This window comes from Cinclus cinclus, chromosome 9, assembly GCF_963662255.1.
Source record: "Cinclus cinclus chromosome 9, bCinCin1.1, whole genome shotgun sequence".
Taxonomy (NCBI): domain Eukaryota; kingdom Metazoa; phylum Chordata; class Aves; order Passeriformes; family Cinclidae; genus Cinclus; species Cinclus cinclus.
The window spans coordinates 24,635,979-24,659,955 of NC_085054.1; the positions used below are offsets into that span (position 1 = coordinate 24,635,979).

At 39.7% G+C, this 23,977-nt stretch overlaps 1 protein-coding gene across 1 annotated transcript in view; it reads right to left on the bottom strand.

The window, feature by feature from the left end:
* Positions 1 to 13,463, bottom strand: part of LRP1B (LDL receptor related protein 1B) — a 290,652-nt gene extending 277,189 nt beyond the window's left edge. Inside the window, exons 1-3 of the mRNA XM_062498644.1 lie at positions 13,352 to 13,463; positions 11,857 to 11,985; positions 6,123 to 6,380 (exon numbers count right to left, since the gene is read on the bottom strand). Coding sequence (XP_062354628.1) covers positions 6,123 to 6,380; positions 11,857 to 11,985; positions 13,352 to 13,448 — 484 coding nt within the window. The 5' untranslated portion in view covers positions 13,449 to 13,463. The remainder of the gene's footprint in view (positions 1 to 6,122; positions 6,381 to 11,856; positions 11,986 to 13,351) is intronic.
* Positions 13,464 to 23,977: the final 10,514 nt, after the last annotated feature.

Below are 23,977 nucleotides of genomic sequence, written 5' to 3' on the forward strand. Positions count from 1 at the left end.
CTTAGGATTTCAGCTGTACAGATTATATCTTAACCTTTGTGCAAACACCATCAAGAACTGAGGTACAGACCTGATTACATTAATATTATTCATTTAAAAAGATAATAAATTTGCAGGACACACCACAAAGGATGGTACCCAAGTGACTGTGCTTGTTGGAGCAGAAAGGTTGAATGAACTACCCTTATCCTTCCATTGACCCTGATAACCATCAAAAGTTCTGTGCAGAACCAATAATCAGCAAAGACAAATGTCTTGCTATTACAGGGGACAGATAAACTCCCTGAAAAAGGACAATTATCAGATAGTACCATTTTGAGCACTAAATAAAAGTCCATACTTTTAGGAAAGAACCTTATTGAGGCTGTGTCAAATCCTGGATCAAGAGTTCTGTAAGTTCAGGGACACCAGAATGAGAAATAAAAGTATGGACAGTTGCAAAGAAAGCATTTCACATATCATGGAGCATGAAAATCTAAAAAAAAAAATTGGACTTGGGCTTAAAATATCTAAAAGCACCTAGAAATTAAATCAAAAGGTAAACAGGGAAACATGAAAATCCCAACAGGCACTGAGGAAAACATGAGGAAGGCTCAGGAAAGATGTAGCATGACATGTAGGACAGAGATGGACCAAAGTTGACCCAGGTGGATTGAACCTGATTCCCTGTGGAGCATCACCAAGTTCCAGAGCAACAGCCTGTTCTGGAACCTGTGTGAGACAACGTTCACAAGCCACCTGAAAGATGATATGAATAACAAAATGAGGAGGTCTAATAAAATTGAGATATCCAGAACAATAAAGAGGATTGTCTGTTTTGAAGAACTGCAGGACCTTGGGAGACTGAGTGGCTGGACAGTGAAAGGAGATGGGAAATTAAAGTTGAATAAACACTTAGTGAGAAAATTATGCTAGTTTTGTATATTTACTCATGGTTCTGTCTAGAGCACCTAAGAATGAGAAACTGACACTATTCCAAAAAAAAAAAACAAAAAAACAAATAAAGCTAAAAAAGCAAGAAAGCTCACCTCTGGACAAAGTAAGAAAGTTCACTGTCCCAAAACCAGCATTTGAGCAGTCTTCTCAGAAATGCAAGGACAGCAATGCAAAATCAGCTAGAGCTTGACAAGTCCACACACAGGAAAAAAAAAATCTGTAAGACTCCCTTAGGACACTCTTCTCACCTGCCATTCGGGCCCCCACGACTGATTCAGGTGCTCTGAACACTACTAAAGAATCGTGTGAAGTATAAATTACCTTTGACATGAAACCTTCTCCTTTCTGTGCATTTCAAGGCACATGGGCTGTCTATCACAGGAGAAAAAAGCAAACCCACATTCTACAACTGTGTGACAGCTCTTAGTGCTTGTCTGGAGGCAAATTCGGGGCAGGCTATGTAGGAATAAACACATTCCCCCAGATCTTCACAGTTTTGCTCCTGCAGAGTAAGCCAAACTTTGCTCTGATTTTCCATGAATATTCATGGCCATTCACAGGAATTGCTGACAGGAACACCATCTCCAGTGCTTGGTGTTTCCTTCAGTGACTGATCCTCATCAATGCCAAGGGAATTACTGCAGCTACTCTGAACACAGCAGAGTTTATGGATAATCCCACCTGAGAAGTGGTTTAGGTCAGAATGTGGTGGAGCCATTAGAGGAGCCAAAACCAGGGGAGGAAAGAGTAATGTACCCAAGCAGGTACTCCTGGATCATGGTGAAATTCCCTGGGCTCGCTGTCTGATGTTCTTCACTGCACCCACATCCAAGCAGTGGAAAATGCCAGCCTGGCTCGTGCCCAGCATGTCAAGTAGAAGGTTCTGGTTCCCACAGGCAGAGAGGAAAATCCCTTTCCCTCCAGAGACTCCATACCTACCCACTGCTCCCAACCTTGGCAGGTAGAAACTGAATTACTGCCAAGGAAACAAGACGCTTCTTTTGATCCAGAGTGGTCCTGTCCAGACACAGCTGCCAAGACAAAAGCCTGTGCCCCTTCCCAGGTGAGGTGTGATCAGTGTGGGCACAAAGCACAGGTGGCAAAGCTGAACACAGGCACTGCAGTATTGGTTGTGGTGTGCTGAGATAACCGAGTGCTAAGAAAACCTGAATCAAGTATCAGCCAAGCAGAAGCATCATCCCAGAAGAGATTTTGTTATTGTGCAGAAGAATAGCAGCTAAAACCCAGGCTCTGCTGCCTGGTGCCAGTTTGTAGAGCATGAAAGGTTCTTAGTACCTGTAATGATGAAGACACAAAATGCCTCCTGAAATGAGGAAGAAGATTCTTGCACCCAGAGGATGCTGCTCTGGACACCTCTCAGCTCCCTGAGACAAAAAAAAAAAAAAAAAAAAAAAAAAAAAAAAAAAAACCAAAAAAACAACCAAAAAAAAAACCCAAAAGCAATAACAAAAACAAACAAACACATTAATGTAAGATTGCACATCATGGGTTTGAAAGGGCAGAAAATTGGGAGATTTTCCACATTCATGCCATTAGAAAGAATTTCTGTTAGTGTGGGCCTAGAGATATCAGTGTAAATAAAAGCTTGTTCCTGAAAGTCTGGCTGTACTCACTGAAGTGGGCTGTGAGCTCGTTGTCAGATGTAAGGGAGCACCCCTGTTCCTATGGACAGAGGTTGCACAAGCCTCCCTCACAGGAGAATCACATCTGAAAGCACATTTGGCTCCACTACTGTCTGCAAACATCTTTCCCAGGAGGAAAATTTCCAGCTTCTCTTCCAAATACTTCTGGGTCTTAAAAAAACAAAGATGAAACAACATGACAATGCTGAGACCAAAATGACCTGTAATGATACTGCTGTGCCTGCAGAAATCTGTCCTTATGTAAGGGGATAAAACTACCAAACAAGCCCCAAGATAATAAATATTTTAAGAGTGAAATCAGCCTCATTACTAGGCATGAGGAAGTATCTCTGGAGACACCAGAGCAAAAACCCCCTCGTTCTCCCAGAGCAAAAAAAAAAAAGCAAGTGCAGGATGAACCTCTCCTCAGCCTTCCTCCCTCTGCAGAGGAAGACATAGCCCAAGTTACCAAAGCTTCAAAGGATCTGGTCCTCTTCTGAGGAAGAATGACAGAAAGTAAAGGGCTGCATTTTCCTTTCTTTTGTGAATCTAAAGCTTATGTTCAGTACCTAGAGCTGGTGCTGTATGACCCATCATGAAAACGAAGTCATTTTCATAGTCCCTGCTTTCCCAGATGTAGACTTTCATCTTTAAAGATGGTCTAATTCTTTGTTCCTAACTACAAGACTTACTTGTTTTCACTGAAGAAAACACTTAGAATAAATCCACTTCAAGCAGTCCCAATCACTTTGAATAACTGACTTTTCTAGCACTTTTTGTGTCACATGCAGATATTTTTCCCACCGAAAAAAATGATTAGAAAATTGGGTTAAAAAGACGAATACCATAAACACTGCTAAGAGAACATTTTTATGTTTTTGTTTTTTATTTTTCTAGTACTTTTAGGAATAACTGATTTCACACAAACACAAAAATAAATTAATTTGCCTCATCAGGCGTAGTGCTGTATGATGAAGAGAAACAGCAGAAATGACCTGATAGGTTAAAAAAAAAAAGGTGGCATGAAGTAAAGGAAAAATTTAAAATTAAAACTCAGTTTTGCAGCAGACACAAGGCAACCAGGCAAATATACCAGGGAGAGCAACATGAGATTCCTGCCATGTCCTGGCAGGAGCAACTCCAGGGGTGTCTAGAAGATCCTAATTAGGTGGCCAAAAGTAAGTTTCATGCTGCTTCTTCCTCTGAGGAGACATGCCCAGATCATGGGGATTGATTCAGCTGCACTGAGCAACACAACAGAAGTGTCTGTGGATGTGTGTGCTTGGGAAAATACTCCCACAGCTCAATCTGCAGGATTTTGTCAGTCAGAGCTCCCAGCAAAGTTTTGGATTTTTTTTTTTTTTAAGTCTCCAAGTACAATTTCCCAAATCAAATTCAAAGAAGTCAAAGGAAGTCTCTACAGTCAGTTCATGTCCAAGGCAATTATTATTCCTCATCTAAAAAAAGACTGAATGATTACCATGAAGTTTGAGCAGAATATTAGAGACCACAGGCTGGTGTGTGCTGGCTCTATGAAAAATGAACAGCTTATTAATGCCAGGCACTGTGTTCATTTCAAAGCCATCCCAGGGCCTCGATTTAGCAAACAGATGCAGTGATGCAGATCTGGACAGCACAGATCAGAAATTCTCTTGACATGCAGGGAACAGAGGGACAGGAATGCAGGGGAAGGGGTGGAGAATCACAAACCATAGTGCTCAGGTCCACTCTGATGGTGCAAACAAGTGACAGAACACACACACAGAGTTCAATACAAAGCACATTTTGCCCAGGCCTGTGGTTAATTTGATTTTTCTTGCTAAAAGGAAAACAAAATATCAATGACTGGGTGAATTGAAAATGCACGGTGCAATAATACCACCATGATCTTTAGGGTACTTTAATATCTAAAGTATAAAAAGCCCTCTAAAACAGACTTAAAAGCCTTCTTAAAAAAAAAAAAACAACAAAAAAAACAAAAAAACAAAAAAAAACCCACAACTGAATAGAGGAAACAAGGAGAGAGAAAAAAAAAATAAACCAAAAAACCCGCAAACAAATATATTTATGCCTAGGATAAGAGTGTTCACTAAAAGTAGAACACTCACAATGAGTGGTGAATAAAAAGACCCCCAAAACCCAAACCCTATTTTTTGAGAGATTTTTTTTAAATTCAATTTACAATCTAATACATATAAAATTAGGAAATAGGTTTAAAAACCCCCAAACCCTTACCCTGTATCAAGAAACACACCTTACAACAGCTATCTTGATAGTTCCAAACCACACTCTCAATGAAGAATGTATCACTCTCACACCTCTAAGAGTTATAAACAAATCTGTGATTTGAATATTCCTGAACTGGTGGTCAGAGGGTTTGAGATCCTTTCAGAGATATTATTTGATGCACATTTTATCTTAAAAGGATTTTTCCAAAGCTTAGATCAAATTTTAGGCCATCTCTGTGAAACATGAAGAAAATACTTTTTTATCCCCTGCATGATATTTTGCTGTCTGTTCATGTATTAGTGTTGATGCTTTGGGAGGCTACCTAGAACAGAGGCTAGACAGAGTTAAAGGAATTAAATAGGTATTTTAGGTAAAAAGTAGGTATTTTATTGATTAAAAGGCCTTTAAAGGACACCCTTGGGCCAAGGCTCTGCCCAAGATGGACCCCGGCTCACCAGTTTTTACACTTTTGTAAGTTTTGGTCCACTTCCATATTGGAATTGATTGTCCAATTACAGCTCCAGGTCATGAAGTCCCATCTTCCCAGATTTCTCTCCTCAATTTGTTGTTGTTTGCACTTTTTGGGCCTGAAACTGCAACGGTTCCCAGGCTGGAAAAGGATAGCTTTGTCTGACTAGACTGTGAAGAGAACTTACTAACAGTTTATATGAAGTTCAGTGTTATATACCAATGCAATATAGAACCTGGAAAATATGAAAACTAATACTTTAAGCATCAATGGGTCTGTGGATGAACACCTTGTAACTGTGCCACAAATTGAAAAGCTGACTGAGGAATAATGCTGTAATGCAAAGTCCAATTCTGTGTGATGACTATATAGATTTTTAAATTCATTTTCTTAATTAAAAAATAGAGGCAGCAGCTTGTTTCCAGTAAGTCAGGACACATTTTGGTATTCTTTAAGAACTAACATACCTATAATAGCTGGTATGCTAAATATGAATCCATTCCACAGTTAGTATTGTCTCAGTAGCAAAGAATGACTCTTGAGCTTTATGTAGCACTATAGAAAAAGAAGCTTTTTACAATTCTTCTTCTATTGCACTGCTGGTTTTGTAACTTCCACACATTATAGTCAGTCTATAAAACCACACATCTTAAAAAGACCTCACATAGATACAAACACTGCACCTCAGGCTGAATATACGAGTGAAAAACCCTAAAATCTCTTCAGTGCAAGCTACGATATTTAATGCCTGGAGACTGTTTTCAACTGCAAGCCCAAAAGCACTTCTGCAGGCTCCTGTTTGCCAGGACAGACACCACTGTGCTAAAATGGTGCCACATACTTACTGTGGAGGTACTGGGTGATGCTTATTGCCCACTCCTCTGCTAACGCCCCAGCTTTGGAGATCTTGGAGCACTTGAGCTGGCTGGAGAGATCCCGTGACTCAATCCAGCACAGGGTGTCCTCTCTGTAGCTGTAGTCCAGGGTCACCACTGCAGATCCCTTCACAGGGCTCCAGGCAGACATTTGGCTGCCGTTGAGGTACAAAACCTCGATCATTTCAGGGCTTGCAATCAGGAGAAGAGGAGCTCTATCAGCAGGCCCTGAAAACAAAGTGAAGAGAGTTTAAAGGCTGTAGGTGCCATATTTATCTTTTCGCTTTTAATGTAGTTTTTAATGTTCTTACCTGCTTGCTTTAAGATAATGCAACAAATTGGTTTTGTTTTTATTTTCATAACTATCATATATTCCCAATTATTAGTCTATTTTATCCTGCAGTTCCAATGGTTCACATCATTAAAGAAAATTAATTACCCCAGCTCCACAGCCTCTGTTTAATTCCAAGTATCATTATTGCAACATTTTTCATGCCGAAATCATAGAATGAAATACAACTTATGCAAATTATCTCTACCCAGATTACTGGCATTTCAAAAAAAATTAAGGCCAGGAAAACCTGCAGAACTCATGAGGACACATGAAATTGTAAGATGCTTTTCATTTAAGAGTGTACAGAAAAAGACAAAATCTGAGGAGTGGGTGCCACTCAAAGAAGTTATAACCAACCTAACAAAAATCCAGTGCAGCGAAACCTTAAAGCATAGAAAATCCAGTTTCAGGCATATGTGGGAAAAAAAAAAAAATGTATTGCCACATCAGGAGCTCTCACCCCAATGTAATCTGCTCGTTTTCAAAGGAATGCATCAATGTTTGAACACTGCATTGAGATGCAGCATTTTCAATCAACATTCCACCTAATGGAGTTCTCAAATGTTCACTAAGCAATTCCAGATGTCTAAATGGTGAAAAAACAAAATGGCATAAATAAAAGGATTTGACAAATGGTACTTCATCAGCAGGTCTGACTGAAGACAAAGGGACACTACAGTGAGTACACTGCTAAGGGGTCTCTCTCAAGCCACAGCAGTAGGTGTTCTGTTCTTAATATCTGACATTTATTTAAACATCTTGCTGCTCTTTCTTTTTTCTTCTTCTTCTTTTTTTCTTTTTAAAATTCATTTTGTTGTGTAAAATATCTTATTTCCATAAAGCTTCAGTGTGTATTCTTTTTAAGGTGGATTTAATTTACTCCTAATTTCTCCTTCCTCATTCCATAAGGTATATTCTGTCTTTTACACATCTCGTCCCTCTGCAGTAAATCCCACATGAACATTTGTAAATCCACACTTCTGCAGCATTACTTTTGGTAATTGCTGCCTCCCCTCATCATCCTCACATTCACTTCCACCCACCCATCAGGCAGATCCAAGAATTAATTCTCTTTGTATTTCAGAAGATATCCAAGGACTGCAGGGATTGAATTTTTTTGCAAAACAATCCCTCGTGGTGTACGCCATGCGTGAAACTCTCAAGTCTTGTTTGTTTTTTCCTTCCAAAAGACAAGGTAGTGGGGGGGTTCTCAGTAAGCAATTTTTGTTTGAAATCTGCCAGAGAGGTTCCTTTGCAGTCAGTGCCTGTAAATCTCTCTTTCCCCCTGTTCTTAGCAACTTTTGCTACCCTTGAGAAGAAAGCCAGATTTAAGAACTTCTGTCCCTATCACCCACTCACCCCAGACTTTCCAGACTGGTACAAAAGGAGTATTTCCATCTGCATCCTGCTGAGTCTGGGGATTTATTTTTTTACATCCAACAGCTCTGTGCTCAGCTTCTCTCTCCCCACAAAATAACACCACTGCCTACTTCAGGATTCAATCACTCTTTCCCCAGCTACCAGCAGTGTGAAAAAACCTTTATTATGATTTTTGCTCTTTGTGTTAAGCCGGATATTTCCACAGTCTGCGATATCTAAAGCCTCAAAGAGAAGGCAGCTCACAGGAGCTGGTGGCAGTTCCAAAGCCACCAGGTGGTTTAGGGCTGTGAGAGAACACCAGATCTTTCCTTTGAACTGACCTATTGAAAACTGTAACGAGGATTTAATACCTCACTAAACTCCAAAGAAAGGTTGTATTTTGGTATTATGGTCTAAGACATAAGGGAATTCTTAAAAGGAATTAGCTTCAAACCTCTTGAGCAGCAGTTGTAATCAAACCTGGCTGCAGACAAAGGTGTTGTAAGAACCCATGGCACTGCCAAGAGGTTCTGCTCAGCAGGCACCATTACGCATTAAAAATACAGAAACTAGATTATTAGGCTTGAAAAATATTTTTAAAGCATAAATACATTAAATGATTTAATGGATTAAAGCAGTTAATCATAGTTTTTCACAGGAGGGTAGATTACCTGTTTCCTTCTGTGTTTGTCAGATAAAGGTTGATTTCATAATTTGAAAAACATAATATATTGCTAATAAAACTGTACAAAATATATATATAAATCAAGTTACTGTATAGCCTAATACAGATGAAAACCAGGCAATACTAAAAAAATCATGTGTTCACTCTCACAAAAATTGCTTGCCTGTTCCTTGAGAACAGATTCTACACAGCTTAAAAGTTTAGTGGACAGATTTAGGGTGAGTTCCAGTGATATGACAGCAGCTTTTCAAACAAGTGGACTTCATGAGTGTTATTTTTCCACAAGTTTTTCTCTTTTACTTTTTTTTAAATTTTTTTTAATTTTATTTTCTCTTTATAGGAAAGATAAGAAGTGAATAGCTCTTTAATCCAGGGAAGTTTTATGATTCATCTTTCTTGACTAAAATGAAAGCATCCTCCTCTGAATTATGTTTAAGACAGAGCAGTGCAAAAGATGAAAGACTTGCATTTCCCTCCTACCTGATCTTGTCTAAAATACAGATCAATAAGTGATGCCACAACAAATCAGAAATGAAGGTGTTTTGCACTGCCAACAGACTTCTCATCTGAAAAAAAAACCCCTCAGAAATGCCAGCATTTTCTATTTTTTTCACGACAATGATATAAAATGCATAAGGCCTGGAATTCAGTCTTTATAAACATCTTAAACCCCCTTTTCCTGGGGTACACATTGTAAATCATAAGGACTTTGCTGTCACCAGTATATGTGTTGTACAAAAAACTGCAAAAATGCCGAGCAGTCAAAAATTTTGACTTTTTTTTGTTTAACCATGTTGTATCTCAAAAATGGGTTGTTTGATTTCTAAAGTTTAAAACTTAGTTTGGTAAAACTTTACAAGAAAATTGTGTTGTCAAATCAGTTAAACAGGGCTCATATTTTCTTTTCTTCTAGATTTTTTTTTTCTTTAGCCATTATCAGTTCATCCCGCTTTATCTACATGACAAATATTTTTTACCATGCATTTCTCTCTAGACTGGCTTTGGAGATAAAGAACATGCCAGGAACTTTTGTAAAACAGATGCATTTCTTTTCCTCAGCTAGATATTTCCAAGTCTGTAATTTTCTTTCCTTAAATACTCTTCTCATCACATGCAGACCTTGCAATTTAGGCATAAAAACTTAGTAAACAAGTAAGTTCTTAAATTCCATTCAGCAAAGCTGTGTTTTGTTTCATTTTCACCTCGGAAGAAACCATTAACTGCCTCTTTATTCATAAAAGGAAATATGCTTAAAAAGTCTGGAAAAAACCCACGGTGAGCCCCCAGCTGTTTCGATACCTATTTTAGCATCCTTCCCAAAGGGAATGTGCAGCTGAAAGCTTTCAGCTCCACTGTTATCTAATTGTGCTGAGGAAGGAAATGCAGACTTGGATGAGGAGAGGTCTCACCTCCTTCCCAGGTGTTTGGCTGCCAGAAGGGCAGCAAGGAGCAGCTCCTGGGGGCTCTCTGCTCCTGTGCCACACCAGAGGTGGTGAGAGGGGACAGGCTCCGAGGGAGCTGATGGACCTGTGGGGTCACCACGCTGTCCCCAGCCCTGGGAGGGCTCCTGCAGGTACCACCAGGTGTCACCTGCTCTGTCCCCACTGCTCCTCAGCGTTCAGAAACCTCCCAGGTCACTTCAGATGAGGCAGGTCGGGGGCTGGGGTCGTGTCCTGTCCGGGATCTCAGCATGGATGGCGATTCGCATTCACAGCGGATCTGCTGCTTCTAACACTGAACGCTCCAGGGAAAGCCCAGCCCACGCCTCTAGTGCTGCTTCTTATCTCCCGTAGCTTTTACACACACAGCTCAATGGTCCTTGGCTCCTTTTCTTCATCTGTTTGACAGCTACTTTTGCCAAATGAACACAAAGTAGAGACGTTGCTCTTTTTTCCATCCTTATTTGCTTTAGATCCTTTAAGGACAAAACCTGATAGGTTTCTAAGTGCTGGGTCTCTTTTTTTCCTTAGATACCTGACTTTTTTTTTTCTCTTAGATTCTGTTCTTCTGATCCAAAGCTACTTTATTTAAAAAAAAAATCAAAAAACAAAGTAATAGGCAACACTCATTTCTGTGCAGCACCATGACCCAGGTTTGTATTGTCCTATAGGGGATTTATTTGATTAGTGAGCAGTGATTCCTTTCTTAAAATGCCAAAAAAAAAAAAAAAGAACATTTCTGTCAAATAAACATGATAAAGTAGCAAAAAAATACGTTAAGTTCCTTATCAATGTGATTTGTTTCATCTTGATGCCAACAGCTAACTACAATGCTCAGCTGCTACCCTGTTTTCTGTGTGTAAAAAGGGAAACTAAAAGGGTCATCTCAAGCCCAGTACTGGCACCATGAGGACTTCCTGATCTGGAACTGCATTATTCATTTTCATGTAGTGGAGAAAGAAGAATGATAAATTATTTGTACTTTGCATGGGCTTTCTCAGAAGACTTCACTGTGGATTTGGAAAAAAAAAAAAAAAAGCCCATGTAGGGATCAAGAAAAAAACAGTATAAGCAGAAAAATACTCTTTAACTCCTAGTGGTGATCAAGGAAGGACACATTTAGTAATGCTCTTTAGGTGAGGAAGCCTCAAAACCATCACTAGACCTTTCTATTTTCTGATGGCAAAGGAATTACAAAAAGGAAGCCTTAAAAATATATACAAGAAACATGACTTCATGTTCAGCTTCATATGCTTCAGCATTGTGGTTGTTGAAGAATTCCTTAAGGAACCTTTTTGGGTTTTTAATATAAAAACATTGTTAATTCATTATGCTGAATAAGAAAACACTGTGTACTATATTGCCTCATTAAGCACAATTGACTAATTTCCTCAAATACCCAATCCACTATAAGTAATGAAAACATGCAGTAAGCAACAAAAAGCCTCATGTGAATATGTATATCAGGAAATTCACCTCTTGGGATAATGAAAGGACAAAGCAATCTCATGTCTTTTTTCATCCTAAGGGTACAATTACCTCATGATCATTTCCCCTGTCTCCATTGTCTTCCCAGAGTAAACAGCTTTTTTTGTTTGTGTGAGGAAAATCTTTGATTTATTTATGAACAGGGAAACTGGGAACTCTTCTAATCTTGGCTGAATTGAGTATTTTGCTTTAATTAATAATATCCAGATAATAACTTTTGATATTTCCCTTGGAGTATTGCCTTAATAAGTGAACAGTTTGTTTTTTCTAAGGTTGTTGTGCCACTCGTTGTAGTAGAGTGAAGAAAAGTTCATCTCACCTGTGTTCATCTCTGTCTTTTCACACAAATCCTCTAGGACTGAACCACAACATATTTTCAGGAAGGTAAAAAGAACTTACTGGTTTTGGCCTTGCAGGATTTGTTATCGGGCTGAAGCACATAACCCTCCACACAGCTGCAAGTGTAGGATCCATCTGTATTTTCACACTTCTGGCTACAGCTTCCATACGTGTCACATTCATTCACATCTAAAGGGACATTAACAAGATCTAGTTTAGGGATTAGGAAACAAAACAGAACAATACAAAACAAAACAATCAATAAAATTGAGAATTCTAAGAGAGATGTTTAAGTCATTAATCATTTTGGTGGGAAGCTTGATGTTTTCCCCTTCTCAAAGAATGAATTTATCAGGGTAGTTGGCTGTTGAAATCACTCAAATAGCCAGAAAGAAGGGTAGGAGTTTTCAAGTTCAAAAGCTCTTAATTTTGAAAGATAAAAACTTCATTAGTTCAAGTAGTTTCCAATGCCTACATCATGTTAGGGAGATGTTTGGCTCCTTGTTAATACCAGCCATCACTGGTTATCAGGGCTGATGAATGGAGCAGCTTTTCAGGAGAGCAAGTAATTGATTATCCTTCTCAACCTATTTATGCTGGCAATGTCTTACAGTTCCTTAAATGAGCTGTCACCACTTCTCCATTAAACCACCATCCAACATCAAAAACTATATACTTCTCTAATAAATATAAAGAACATTTTTCTCAACTAGGGTGTACAAGGATAATACCATAAAATCAAGATATGCTATTTAATAGTGGTTGAGGGTTTAAGTAATAAATTGTCATTTAAAAAAAAAAACTGTTTAAATTATTTCCTGAGATATGTTTTTAATCATGAACCAAGACAACCATAGAGAGAAAGAAGTTATAATAAATTATATTTATGAAGAATCCGGCTTAGTACTTTTAGTTGGAAAGAGGAGTGATTGGTAGTGAGAACATCCATAGGGCCATAGAACTCCAACATGATTATTAATAGAGAAAAAATAAAGCAAGAAATAAACACCTGGAGAGAGAATGAAGAAGCCATATATTTCAAAAATGGAAGAGAACAGTCTACAATTTAACTCTACAGTTTCAGTCTACAATTAATTACTCAAAAATCACATTCCCAGCCAAGTTGCATGACCTTGGGAGAGTTCATTTATCAAATTCTAATCTAGGTGTGACTTTATGGGCGTGAGATGAAACACTACAAGTTTTAGAGGCTCTCCTGGTGGGGAGGTGTGGAGAGAGAGCAGCTCACACCACTGAGCTGTAGCTCCAGAACTCCTCCAGTCCAGTGGATTCTTCAGTAACTTCAGGAGAGCTGCTGCTGGGGCACAGGAGCATTGGAGATCAGAAGGGGGGACCTGGCTCTCATTTGGGGGGATCTCTTTCCCATTCCCTGCCCCAAAAGGCCAGGCTTGTCCCTTGTCCCTGAGCTTCCTTTGAAGAAGGGTGAGGAAGAGAGGGTGCTGTCCTGGCTGTCCACCAGCTCCATGCCCCTGAGAGCCAACAGGGAGCCATCAGGACAGCTGGATGTTGGTGTTACACCAAATTTCTTGTTTACCTGTGCAGCTCCTCCCATCACTGCTTGGTCCATATCCATCCCTGCAGTAACACCGGGTGCTGTTCCTGGTGATGGCACATTTGTACTGGCAATTCATCTGCTGGCACCTGGGGAGCAGCTCTGTGAATGGGAACAGAGCAGCAGGTTACTAAATATCTGCGTTACTCCTAAAGCACAAACTTTAGAAACACTGAATATATTTAAGGGTGTGTCTCAGGAAGGAAACACCACCACTGTTTACATTAGCTGGAAATATATCACACACACACCCTGTAAAGAGTTATTTCTATCAAGAGTTGCTCACAAGTTTATTATTGAGGGGCACTGTTGTTCTGCTTAAACATCCATTTTGTGTATGTTACCCGTAGCAATTATTGGGAAAAAACAAACCAAAACAAAAACAATCCTGAAGTGTTAACAGTTATTAAAAACTGAGATTACGAAAAATGTTTCAACATCTATGTCTGTATTATTCCTCATACCAATTGATTTTCTAACTTTTTAAAGTTTGCTTTGATTTAATGATGCACACAAAACCTTCACATCAAACAATGGGGATACATTCTGCCTCAATAATTCAGCATGCAATGCTGGATAAACCCATGGAGATTTTGTATGTCATTAATGCAGACATCCTTCATAGAACCTGCTTAAATACACACCATCAGGCATGATGTAAACAAACTAAAGAAATCTTGTAGAAATACAGACTGCAATGTTTTCCAGCATGAAATAGCACAAAGCCAAACAAAAACCGTTCCAACCCTTCCTGGCCTCAAGCTGTGTGCTGTGTTTCAATAATTTTGAGGATCAAAAAACCACACTATTTTAATGAACCACACTTTTTTTCCCTCCAGGAAAAAAAAAAAAAAAAAAAAAAGATTGAGAAACCCAGCTTGAGGAGGTGCTCTGAGGATATTTTTCAAAACTATGCAGATAAATCAGAAAATAACCTGCAAATGGACAGAGAAAATTCTGCTACAGGCCTGGCTTTCAGTAACTGGGTATGACCTAAGGAAAAAGAGAAATCTGTATCCGAATATGTGAATAGTTTTAATCTGTCTGATCATTATTCATCGAGTTCTGCTTGGGAGTAGAATGAACATGAATATGAAGAAGGGTCTCTACCAGCATCTGAGCCCTGGAGCTTCCATTTTGGAGCAGCTGCCACTGTCAAAATAAAGCTGAAATTTTGGGAGAAAAGTGGATGTGGCTGGCACACAAAGTTACCACTTATTCTAATGCAACTATTCTAAAAGGGAAGTGGTTTCACACAGCAATCTCAGGGCAGTCCCTAGAACTCGGTGTCACACAATGTACAAACTGCCCAGAGGCTGATAAACCACACACTGTCTAACTCTGCCCATTTTCCCAGTGGTTTCTGGTATATGTCTCTGCCTTTTGGGCCCCCCTGCGCAGGAAGATAATATATTTTTTTGGCTGCAGCTGGCTTTGTTGGTTTCCTTAAATCTGCTACCCCTTTTGAAAAACAAGTCCCACACAGAGGGTAAACTGGAGAACTTCCCTAAAGGTACCCCAAAATTGTTCTGCATGACCACGAGGTACCCATTGATTTAATATGTCTGTCTGAACAAAATCAACACATACACCTCATATTTGTCTGATGCTACAGAGCCAGGAGCACCTACTGCATGAGAACTCTTTGAGTCACAAACAGGACTTGGTTTATTTGCACTCTTTCCTTAATGGATGCAGACAGGCAGCAGCCTGAACCAGAACAGACCTGCTGACAGCCAGGAAAGCTGGAGAATTGTGACAATAAATTGGCAAGTGAGGTCCACTTGGGGGAAATTTAAAAACAGTCTATCTGCTCAGATTTTTTTTACAAAAAACTGTGGCATTTCATCAATTTTAAGTTATTGCAGTATCACGTGAGTGGCTCTTAACAGCCAAATGGTGGCATTTTCCATACAAAACCATTAAAGGGCCACTGTTAGTTGGCATCTGATTACATGTTTCTGACTACAGACTGACATTTTCCCCTCCTCCCCTGAATTATTATTCAGATAATTTCAAATCTATTTTGTTTTCTTATTGTGATAGACACTTTCTGGCCTCAGAAATTTTTGCTCTGTTGCTGATCCGCTAACCCTGCCGGGGCAACCCAAAAGTGAAAAAAACAACAAATACAATAACAATTGAGGGTAAAATAGATAGAATATAACCAGATAGAATAGGATAAAATAGAATAGATTAGGAAAGTATATTTCATTTGAAAGGGACCTACAATGATCATTTAGTCCAACTGCCTGAGCCCTTCAGGACTGACCAGGACTTAGGGCATGCTGTTAAGGCCTCTGCCAAATGCTTTTAATAAATAAAACACTAAACAGCAAAATAACAGATGGATTTTCTACTTTACTAGCTAGTTCGCAACAGCTGTAATACAGGTCCTGAAAACCTCTGGAAGAAAACAGAGTTTGACTTCCTCTGGCAATGTTTGAAATATTGAAGGACAAGCTATGGAAGACAGTGTATACATTTAAGACTTGCTTAGATTTGTAACAGGTTTCTTGGGAAGTGAGGAGGCAAAGAAAAATCATGAAGCAGAACACTGATATTTTTAATGCTCCAGATAGGACATTTAAAGAGATAAAAGCCAGGGGCTGTCATTTCTTGTCTTTTCTCAAATTCTGCACCCACTTTGATCTCCCTTTCTCAGCAAAAACTGGTTTACAAAGTACACAGGCAGTGAAGAATGAGCATCACTGAGCTTTCCACTTTCATCACAGCTACAGAAACCTCTGAATTTGTCAAAGCCTGGTATTTCTGCTGCAAGATTTAAAGGAAGGAGCTGCACTGAAGGAAACAACAGGAGAGAGCTTTACAGCTCTCTGGCAGACCCAGAGCAAGCCGTGAGATTTGCAGAAATACTGGCTAGCAGAAGCAGCTGTGAATGTCTTTAGGATGATCTACTTTCCCCAAGCCCGGGGAGTAGTGACAATTCATCCAATTCTGATTTAGGTCAGTTCCTTCAGTGCTTTCTTTCTTCCACAGGAGACATGAAGGACAGCATTTTTTACTTCCCTGCATCTCCATGAACTCCCTGAAGTTGTGATCCAGGTCTTCCACAAAAACCACCCTGCTTTCTCAAAGGCACCCGTGCCAATCTTATGCTTCCTGACTTTCATGCTGCTCTAGCTCCCAGGCATCTGGTCCCACAGGAGAGTAGTCAGTCAGGAAAAGATGCTGCTGATCTCATCTCCCCTAAAGTGATACACCTTTGACAATGACTCAGAGGAGCTGTAAGCTTTCTGGACAAACTGCTCCCACAGGAATTCACCGTAATAAAATCCTGTGTTCATTTATTCCCTCTGTGTTCAGTGAAACACACTGCTTATCATAGTCCTTTCAAGATGAATGATATAAGGAACCAAGTTCTCCTGAATGGCTTTTTAATGAAAGGTTTAAGCAATTGATCTGACTATCCTTTTTGTCAGTTCCTCCTGAGCCGACATGAGGTTCACAAAAGGTTCACACCAGGTTCTCACGCTCAGATGTTTTGGCTGTTTTTATGAAGGGGAAAAGCAGTTCAACTTTCAGCTTCTTAACACTGAATTTATGTCTGGGGACTATTGGGGATTGTCAATAAAAGCAGAACAGATTTACCAATATACCTGTTAGCTTTGTCTTTCCTGACAGGAAAAACAACCAAGGCCAGGTTGGATGGGGCCCTGAGCAACCTCATCAGGTGGAAGGTGTCCCAGGCCTTGGCAGGGTGGAATGAGATGATCTTAAAGGTTTCTTCTAACCCAAATCTTTCTGTGATTCTGTGTGACCATATGAAAGCAGTCTTGAGGCACACAGAGCAAAATGTATTTAGCTGCCATTATTTCAGAACCCCCTGGATGACAATAAAGTGTTTTGGCTGCAGTGGGTTCCCAGTTATGGTTCCTATGTACTTCTCAAATATATAAATCCTGTCCTGCTCTTTTTGCAATGACAATATATACTGGACAGTACTGACAACCTTTCAGTACCCTGTGAATTAAAATTTACCGATTACGTAATGTCAATGAACATCAAAAATACAGAGTTAGTGCAAATAAAAGAAACTGGCTGAAGCTTACATGTTGAAAGTACCAGGCAATACACCAGGGGGAAAAAAAAACACAGCTTCTGTTGTCAGTTAAGGACTTCCCAATTTGAAACAACAAAGGATCCTTGTCACATAGTTCATCAGAGAGTGACCAGGAGCTACCAGTGCTATGTGGGCTGGGAAAAAGGGAAATGCATCACTGAGAGCATTGGGAGAAGCGTTTCTCAGAGACAAAGTGTTGATGTCAAGCCCCAGGATGCTCCTGAGTGCTTTCCTTCCAGGAGGCAGCTGCTGGCAGCTGTGCACACCCCGATGGATATGTGGAGAATAAACTCAGCTTTAAGCAGAATCACAGCCTGAGGGATTAGCAGGGGAATGGAGAGCTGCAATCTGAGGGGAGACTGCAGATTTTAGTCTTGATTGGTGCCAGGGGATGAAAATGAAGAGAAATTATGACTGCTGTCTATGAATATATCAGAGGATCAACAGCGGGGAAAGAGACAATTTAAACTAAAGGGCTATTGGCAGAAGTACAAATGAGTACAAATTGCCCATTAATAAATTCTGGCTGAAAATGAGCAGGTTCTTAGCTATTACCATAATCAGGTTCTGAAACTCCTCTTTGAGTGGGAACAGCAGGGACAGAAAATAAGTGCTTACTTTTGACATGGATCATGATAGACCAAGAAAAAACAGCATATGGAAAGGGCCAGAAATACCAGAAATCATTTACGTGACCCAGGAGGTTCCTTCACCATGCTCCTGAAGCAACATATTACCTGATGTTAAAATACAAGTTTTCATTTGTGAAACTAAGATTAATCCTTTTCCTTTGACTTGTGTGTAAAATATACCCAAAGGAAAACTTACAGGAGCTTCTTACTGGACTATTTTTCTAATTGAACTCAGTGCATTCTTTTTCTCTTAAATATCTGTATTCTTTACAGCACCTTTGTGTTTCATAAATTTACTTGATCTTATCTCTGTTTTATTCAGTTTTTTTTTTTTATTCAATATTCATACACTGATGTCAAGACTATTCTTATCACACATATGCCGTAAGCTTTATTTTTCTTTTCTGGTTTATGTTTTGAGTTTTTGAAGAACAACCCTTTCACATATTAGACTTTGTTGTAATCTACCCTGAGTTTTTTGTTTGTTTGCTATTGTTGATGCTAAAGACACAATATAAAGCTCCAGGGATTGCTTCTCTGGCAGAAAAGGGTGGCTTGATTGATAGAATAGAACTGTTGGACTGAAATAATGCAGCGTGTTTTTTATCTTACATTTGCTGGTCATGTTATTAGTTTTTAATATCTCACCATAAAAGAAAGAGAGAACTGTAATGAACTTCATCAGAAACCTCAGCCCATAACTGTTATGGTAGATGCACCACAGAAAAAGAGACATGGAAATCAGAAATCACGACCTTACAGCTCTGCTGTGGATGACCTCTGTAAAATTCAGCAGAGATGCACAAGGAGTCAAATTTTAAAATGTTGTTTTTTTATTAGCTCTTAGAATAAACCATCCATTTAGAAAAAATAAACTGGGTGATGTTAAAGACTCAGCCATTTACAGTTCAAGTCCGTAGCCAGCCCCAGCTTCCCTGCCCCAAGGTCAATCAGGCAGCGCAGGATTTCTGTACAATTCACAGACACAGTAATCAGACCCCAAAATGACAAATTAAAACTCTGCATCCTGAGCTATGACAGCAAGCTAAAGCCAATTCTAAGTCCTGGATATAACTTTTCCTTCACACAGCTGAGATGTCTAAATTAGGACTGTTGATAGGTAATTCCATGGGCTCAAACTCATGAGGACAGAATCTCTTCCTAAGGCTGGAGAGTTAAAATAATATTTTTAAGACAGAGGGAGAGGATGATGCTTGAGGATGGTGCTGTGTCCTGGTTACCACACTGGTCCTAAATTTTCCTTAAAATAGTTACTGGATAAAATTAATTAACAGACTGCTGTATTTCCACACTTTTCCATTACTGCAATCATCAGGCAACTGAGCCTTTTTCCCAGCAGTATTGACTGAACCTGAGAACACTTGATGCATCAGCTGGAAAAGTTGATGGGCTGTGAACATCCCTGAGGCTCAAGAAACAACTGGGAGGTTCTGGTTGCCCCCTCTTAAACAACTGCTGTGAGGACAATGCTGTCATGTAAAGGGTAAACACCAGATTTTTGTCATGTTAGTTATAATTTATTTTAAAAAATACACCATGTCAGAGCTCAGCTCCATCATCAGGAAAACCTTGGCCAACAGCAACAAGTGATGTGGGCAGTTTTTACTTGGAAAAGAATATGGTGGCACATGGATTGTAGTTCACAAATTCACCTGATGTATCTCAAGCCTCTATTGTATCTTTCCCCAAATCACTGTCTCTGTGTTGGTAATCAGTCTCTGAACAACTTAATTTGTTATTTTAAATAGACATTACAACGTGTTTGTCTGTTTTATGATTACAGGAAAATTACATATCTTGTTTAATCTGCTTGACAGTCTGCACACAACCAGAAGTGTCTCACTGTGATTATTGTTCAGTGAAAATGAGCACGTCTTGCTAAGTTCAGGCTGCTTCTAAGTAATAAGATATTACTTGGGAAAGACAGATTTTTATTTATTTATTTTTTTTTTTACCACTGTCATTTCCAACATATCAAAGTCAGAGAGAAGAAGGAATGTTGCAGGGAAAAAAACAACAAAAAAACAAAGGTTAAATAAGAAAATAAAATCTTCCAGAACATTCAGCACTTCCTTTCAGACATGTGCATAACCATCTCAAAAACATTACTGAACAGCATCTCTGTACTCAGTTCATGGATAAATTTATTTTTCAAGGATGTACTATTGAAATTTCTGCCTGCCTGAATCTTGACCTACAGTATTTGGCTCAGCTTCAAAACAATTTGTTTTATGTGGTGTTCTTCAACCATAACATCACACAACACTTTAAAAGATGAGATCAGCAGGTAGGAGGCATGTAGAGAAATATTGGCTTCACCCATGGAAATGGCTCATTATCCTGACCTTTTGCTGTTTTAGTTATACCTTGGCTGCCATACACAAGCATAAGATAAAGAAAAGTTCACATGGGAAATAACAAACTGGGTAAATGATTTCTTGACTGAAGAGAGTAATTTATCTGTTTTTTTAACCTGGATACAAGATATAAATGTAAAAGAACAGCTATGAGAAGAATACACATTCATTTAAGTTTATATAAACCCATTTATAGTTTTAGGCATTTTCAATACCATCCAATATATCAATTTTCATGGTATTGCAGGCATGTTCATTGAGGTAAACATCAATTAAGGTATTAAAGATAATAAGTGTGTCTTATGACATATGAAGCCCGACAATGCTGCCCATGTTAAAAGGCCAAAAATTAAAGTAGGGAGTGATAACATCTTTGAATGGCAGAATGAATAAACTACAGAGAGGTCCAAAAGTGAGCAGGAGCAGATCACCTGGGCTTTTTAGTAGTCTGGACTTGGTTATATAAAATGCATTTCCAGCATTAGCTCACAATTTCTCAGCCTTGTAAGTAAATTGTAGTTCAGTGCCTGAGGAATGTTTGGACACCAGAGCAGCAATTTGCTGGCAGGAGCAGAGCAGGCTGTGGTGGGAAAAATGCTCAGGAACATTTTGTGGCAGTAAAAGGATGTTAGGAAGCCTTTTGGGGAAGCTCTGGAAATCTAAGTAATGTTGAGAGGCCCGTCCCTGATGAGGCAGGTCCCCTCTCCTGGGCTGTCCCCTACCCAGGCACACAGTTCCACCCAGCTCATCTGGTCACTGGACGACAAGGGCTTCTACGTGGAAAAAGTGTGACTATCTGTGGCTTTCCACAGGTTTCCCAGCTTTACTTATGGGAAGCCAGCTCACAGTACAGCATCATCAGTGTTCAGTGTCTCTCTCAAAGCATTCTTGTACAGAGGACTGAGCCATCTCACTCCCTCATGAGGATCAGCTCCCTCAAAACCAAGGACGAGTTTTCACACATGGATTTCTGGGAATGGCCCAGTCCAACGGCCCACAAAGATCAGCTGAGAATCTCAAATGTACCTCAAGTGAATACACCCCAGCATGGCAATGGCATGTTCCCTTCATGTGGCACACCAAGATGCCTCGGTCCTCTTCTGGAACAACAATTTTTCAGAGATAAATAACAAGTTTAGATTATCTTTGTTCTGTCGCCTCATCTAGTGCTGTAGATAGAACAAAGCTGGGAAGGGTGTAGAACTTTTAAAACATAGCAGAGAGGCCAAAAGATTATTAATTTTCTTTTACTGATACTTGAGGGGGAGGGGGTTGAAGAATAAGGAAAAAAAAAGAAAAAAAGTTGGCATCTCTATTTACTTTGCTCGGTTTGTAGTTATGTGGAAAAACATAATTAAATAATTTTGAAATCACAAAAGACACCTAGAATAGCTTTTCCCAACACCCAATTTCATGCCTCTTCATGGAAGTAGTACCTCAGAAATTGCTTCTCTTTGTGAACACAACCACACTTGACAGATAAAATCCTCAAAAAATTGCCAAGCAGAAACCTCAGGCTCATGAGGCAGAGCCTTCCTAGAAACTCAGCCAAGGACTTGGAATCAATTACAAAAATAGCAGCAGGTTCCAGAGAACCAAACGTGATTCAGTAAGTGAACATTGTTTATGTGCAAACTAAACCCAGTGAAGGATAACAGAAAAGACTTTAAGTTAGAAACAAAATTAAAAACTGGTAGAAAGAAAAAATTATACTGGAGAAATCAAATTCTCATTCAATTGCTGGCTGTTTTAATTCCAAGGAGACAGACAAATGTACTGCTGGACTCTGGCAGGGGCTACAATAAGTGATACACTTCCTCACAAGCAGATGTTCAGACAGCTAAAGAGGCTGGACATTTAATTTTTTCCTTGCAGCAAGCAGGATGGGATTCAAGTTGACTTTTGGGGCATGTTTGTCCCACCGGAAGTGAACAATTAATGACAAATTCTACTTTAAATTGTATATTGCTGCTGGTGCCCGGAACAACACACGACTGCCAGTTCCCAAGGTACTGCTGGAAGTGTTTTCTTGAGCATTTCTCACTCACGGGGTGTCACCATCTCACACACGTGTGTCAGCGTGCATGGATCAGGAATGGTGTGGCCAGCAGGAGCAGGGAGGTCGTTCTTCCCCTGGACTTGGCACTGGTGAGGCCACACCTGACTGCCGTGTCCAGTTCTGGTTTAGGAAGGACGTTGAGACACTTGAGCGTGTCCAGAGGAGGGAACAAGGATGGTGAGGTGTTTGGAACACAAACCGTGAGGAGCAGCTGAGGGAGCTGGGGTTGTTCAGCCTGGAGAAAAGGAGACTCAGGGCTGACCTTATCACTCTCTAGAGCTCCCTGAAAGGTGGCTCTAGTCAGGTGGGGTTGGTCTCTCTCCAGGCAGCAACTAACAGAATGAGAGGACACAGGCTGCACCAAGGGAAATATAGGTTGGATTTTAGGAAAAGGTTTTTTAGGAAAGAGCGATAAAGTACTGGAATGGTCTGCCCAATGAGGTGGTGGAGTCACCACCCCTGGATGTGTTTAACAAAAGACTGGATGTGCCACTCGGTGCCATGGTTTAGTTGAGGTGTAAGGGCATGGGTTGGACTCAGAGATCTTGAAGGTCTCTTCCAACCCTGTGATTTTGTGAAATGCACGTGTCCAGAGGAGCCAGGAAATGGGAACCATCAAATCCCAAAGCCTAGGAAATCACTGTGACTCAGTGTTTGGGAGAACACACACAATTTCACGTTTAGTGATTTGATCTCACCTGGCATCCAGCTGGGATTGCTCAGCAACAACTTTTCTGGAAGAACTGAACTCAGAGCACCAGCTGAAAACATGATCATCAGCAGCACTGCAAACTATGGCACCATTTGCTGCCATTTCACCATGACTCATCTTCCCTTGTTGCATTTCTTATATTTTAAACAATTAATGAGCCCTTAGCCTTTGGCAATGGGTGGTTGATTCAGTGGCACTGAGTGTGAAGGCAACAGAAGGCCAAGAACTGCTCTTCATTGATTTCCTCATTCAGCTGCAAACAGAGAGCTACCCAGGGCATCCTTATTGCCCTTGCATGCTATTGCCATAGGCACACATACTATATGCAGGAATCCTTAATTTTACTGAATATTTTAAATAGGATAATGGCATTCAATATCTTTTTTCATTGTAAGTTTTCCAGCTTTTGTTTCAGCTTTTTTTTTGCAAAGCATTTCAAGTCTCCATAGCCCAAAATAAAACTCTTCCCTTTTCCCATCCTATAAACCAAAGAACTGGTGAACAGAAAACTCTAGTGATGAATCATTTCAACCACCTGTAGCATTTATGATCAAGTTATACTTTCATGTAGCTGCATGTACCTTTGCATGTAAAGAAAAATAAAAATGCAGTTTTTCACAGATGTAATTTGCACATTTTATTAGTGGTCATAATGTAAATAAAAGTAATCCCTGTATTCTGCTCCTTGCTTCATTCTTCGGGCCACAAACAGAAGAGGCTGACAAAAAAGTTAATAAAACATT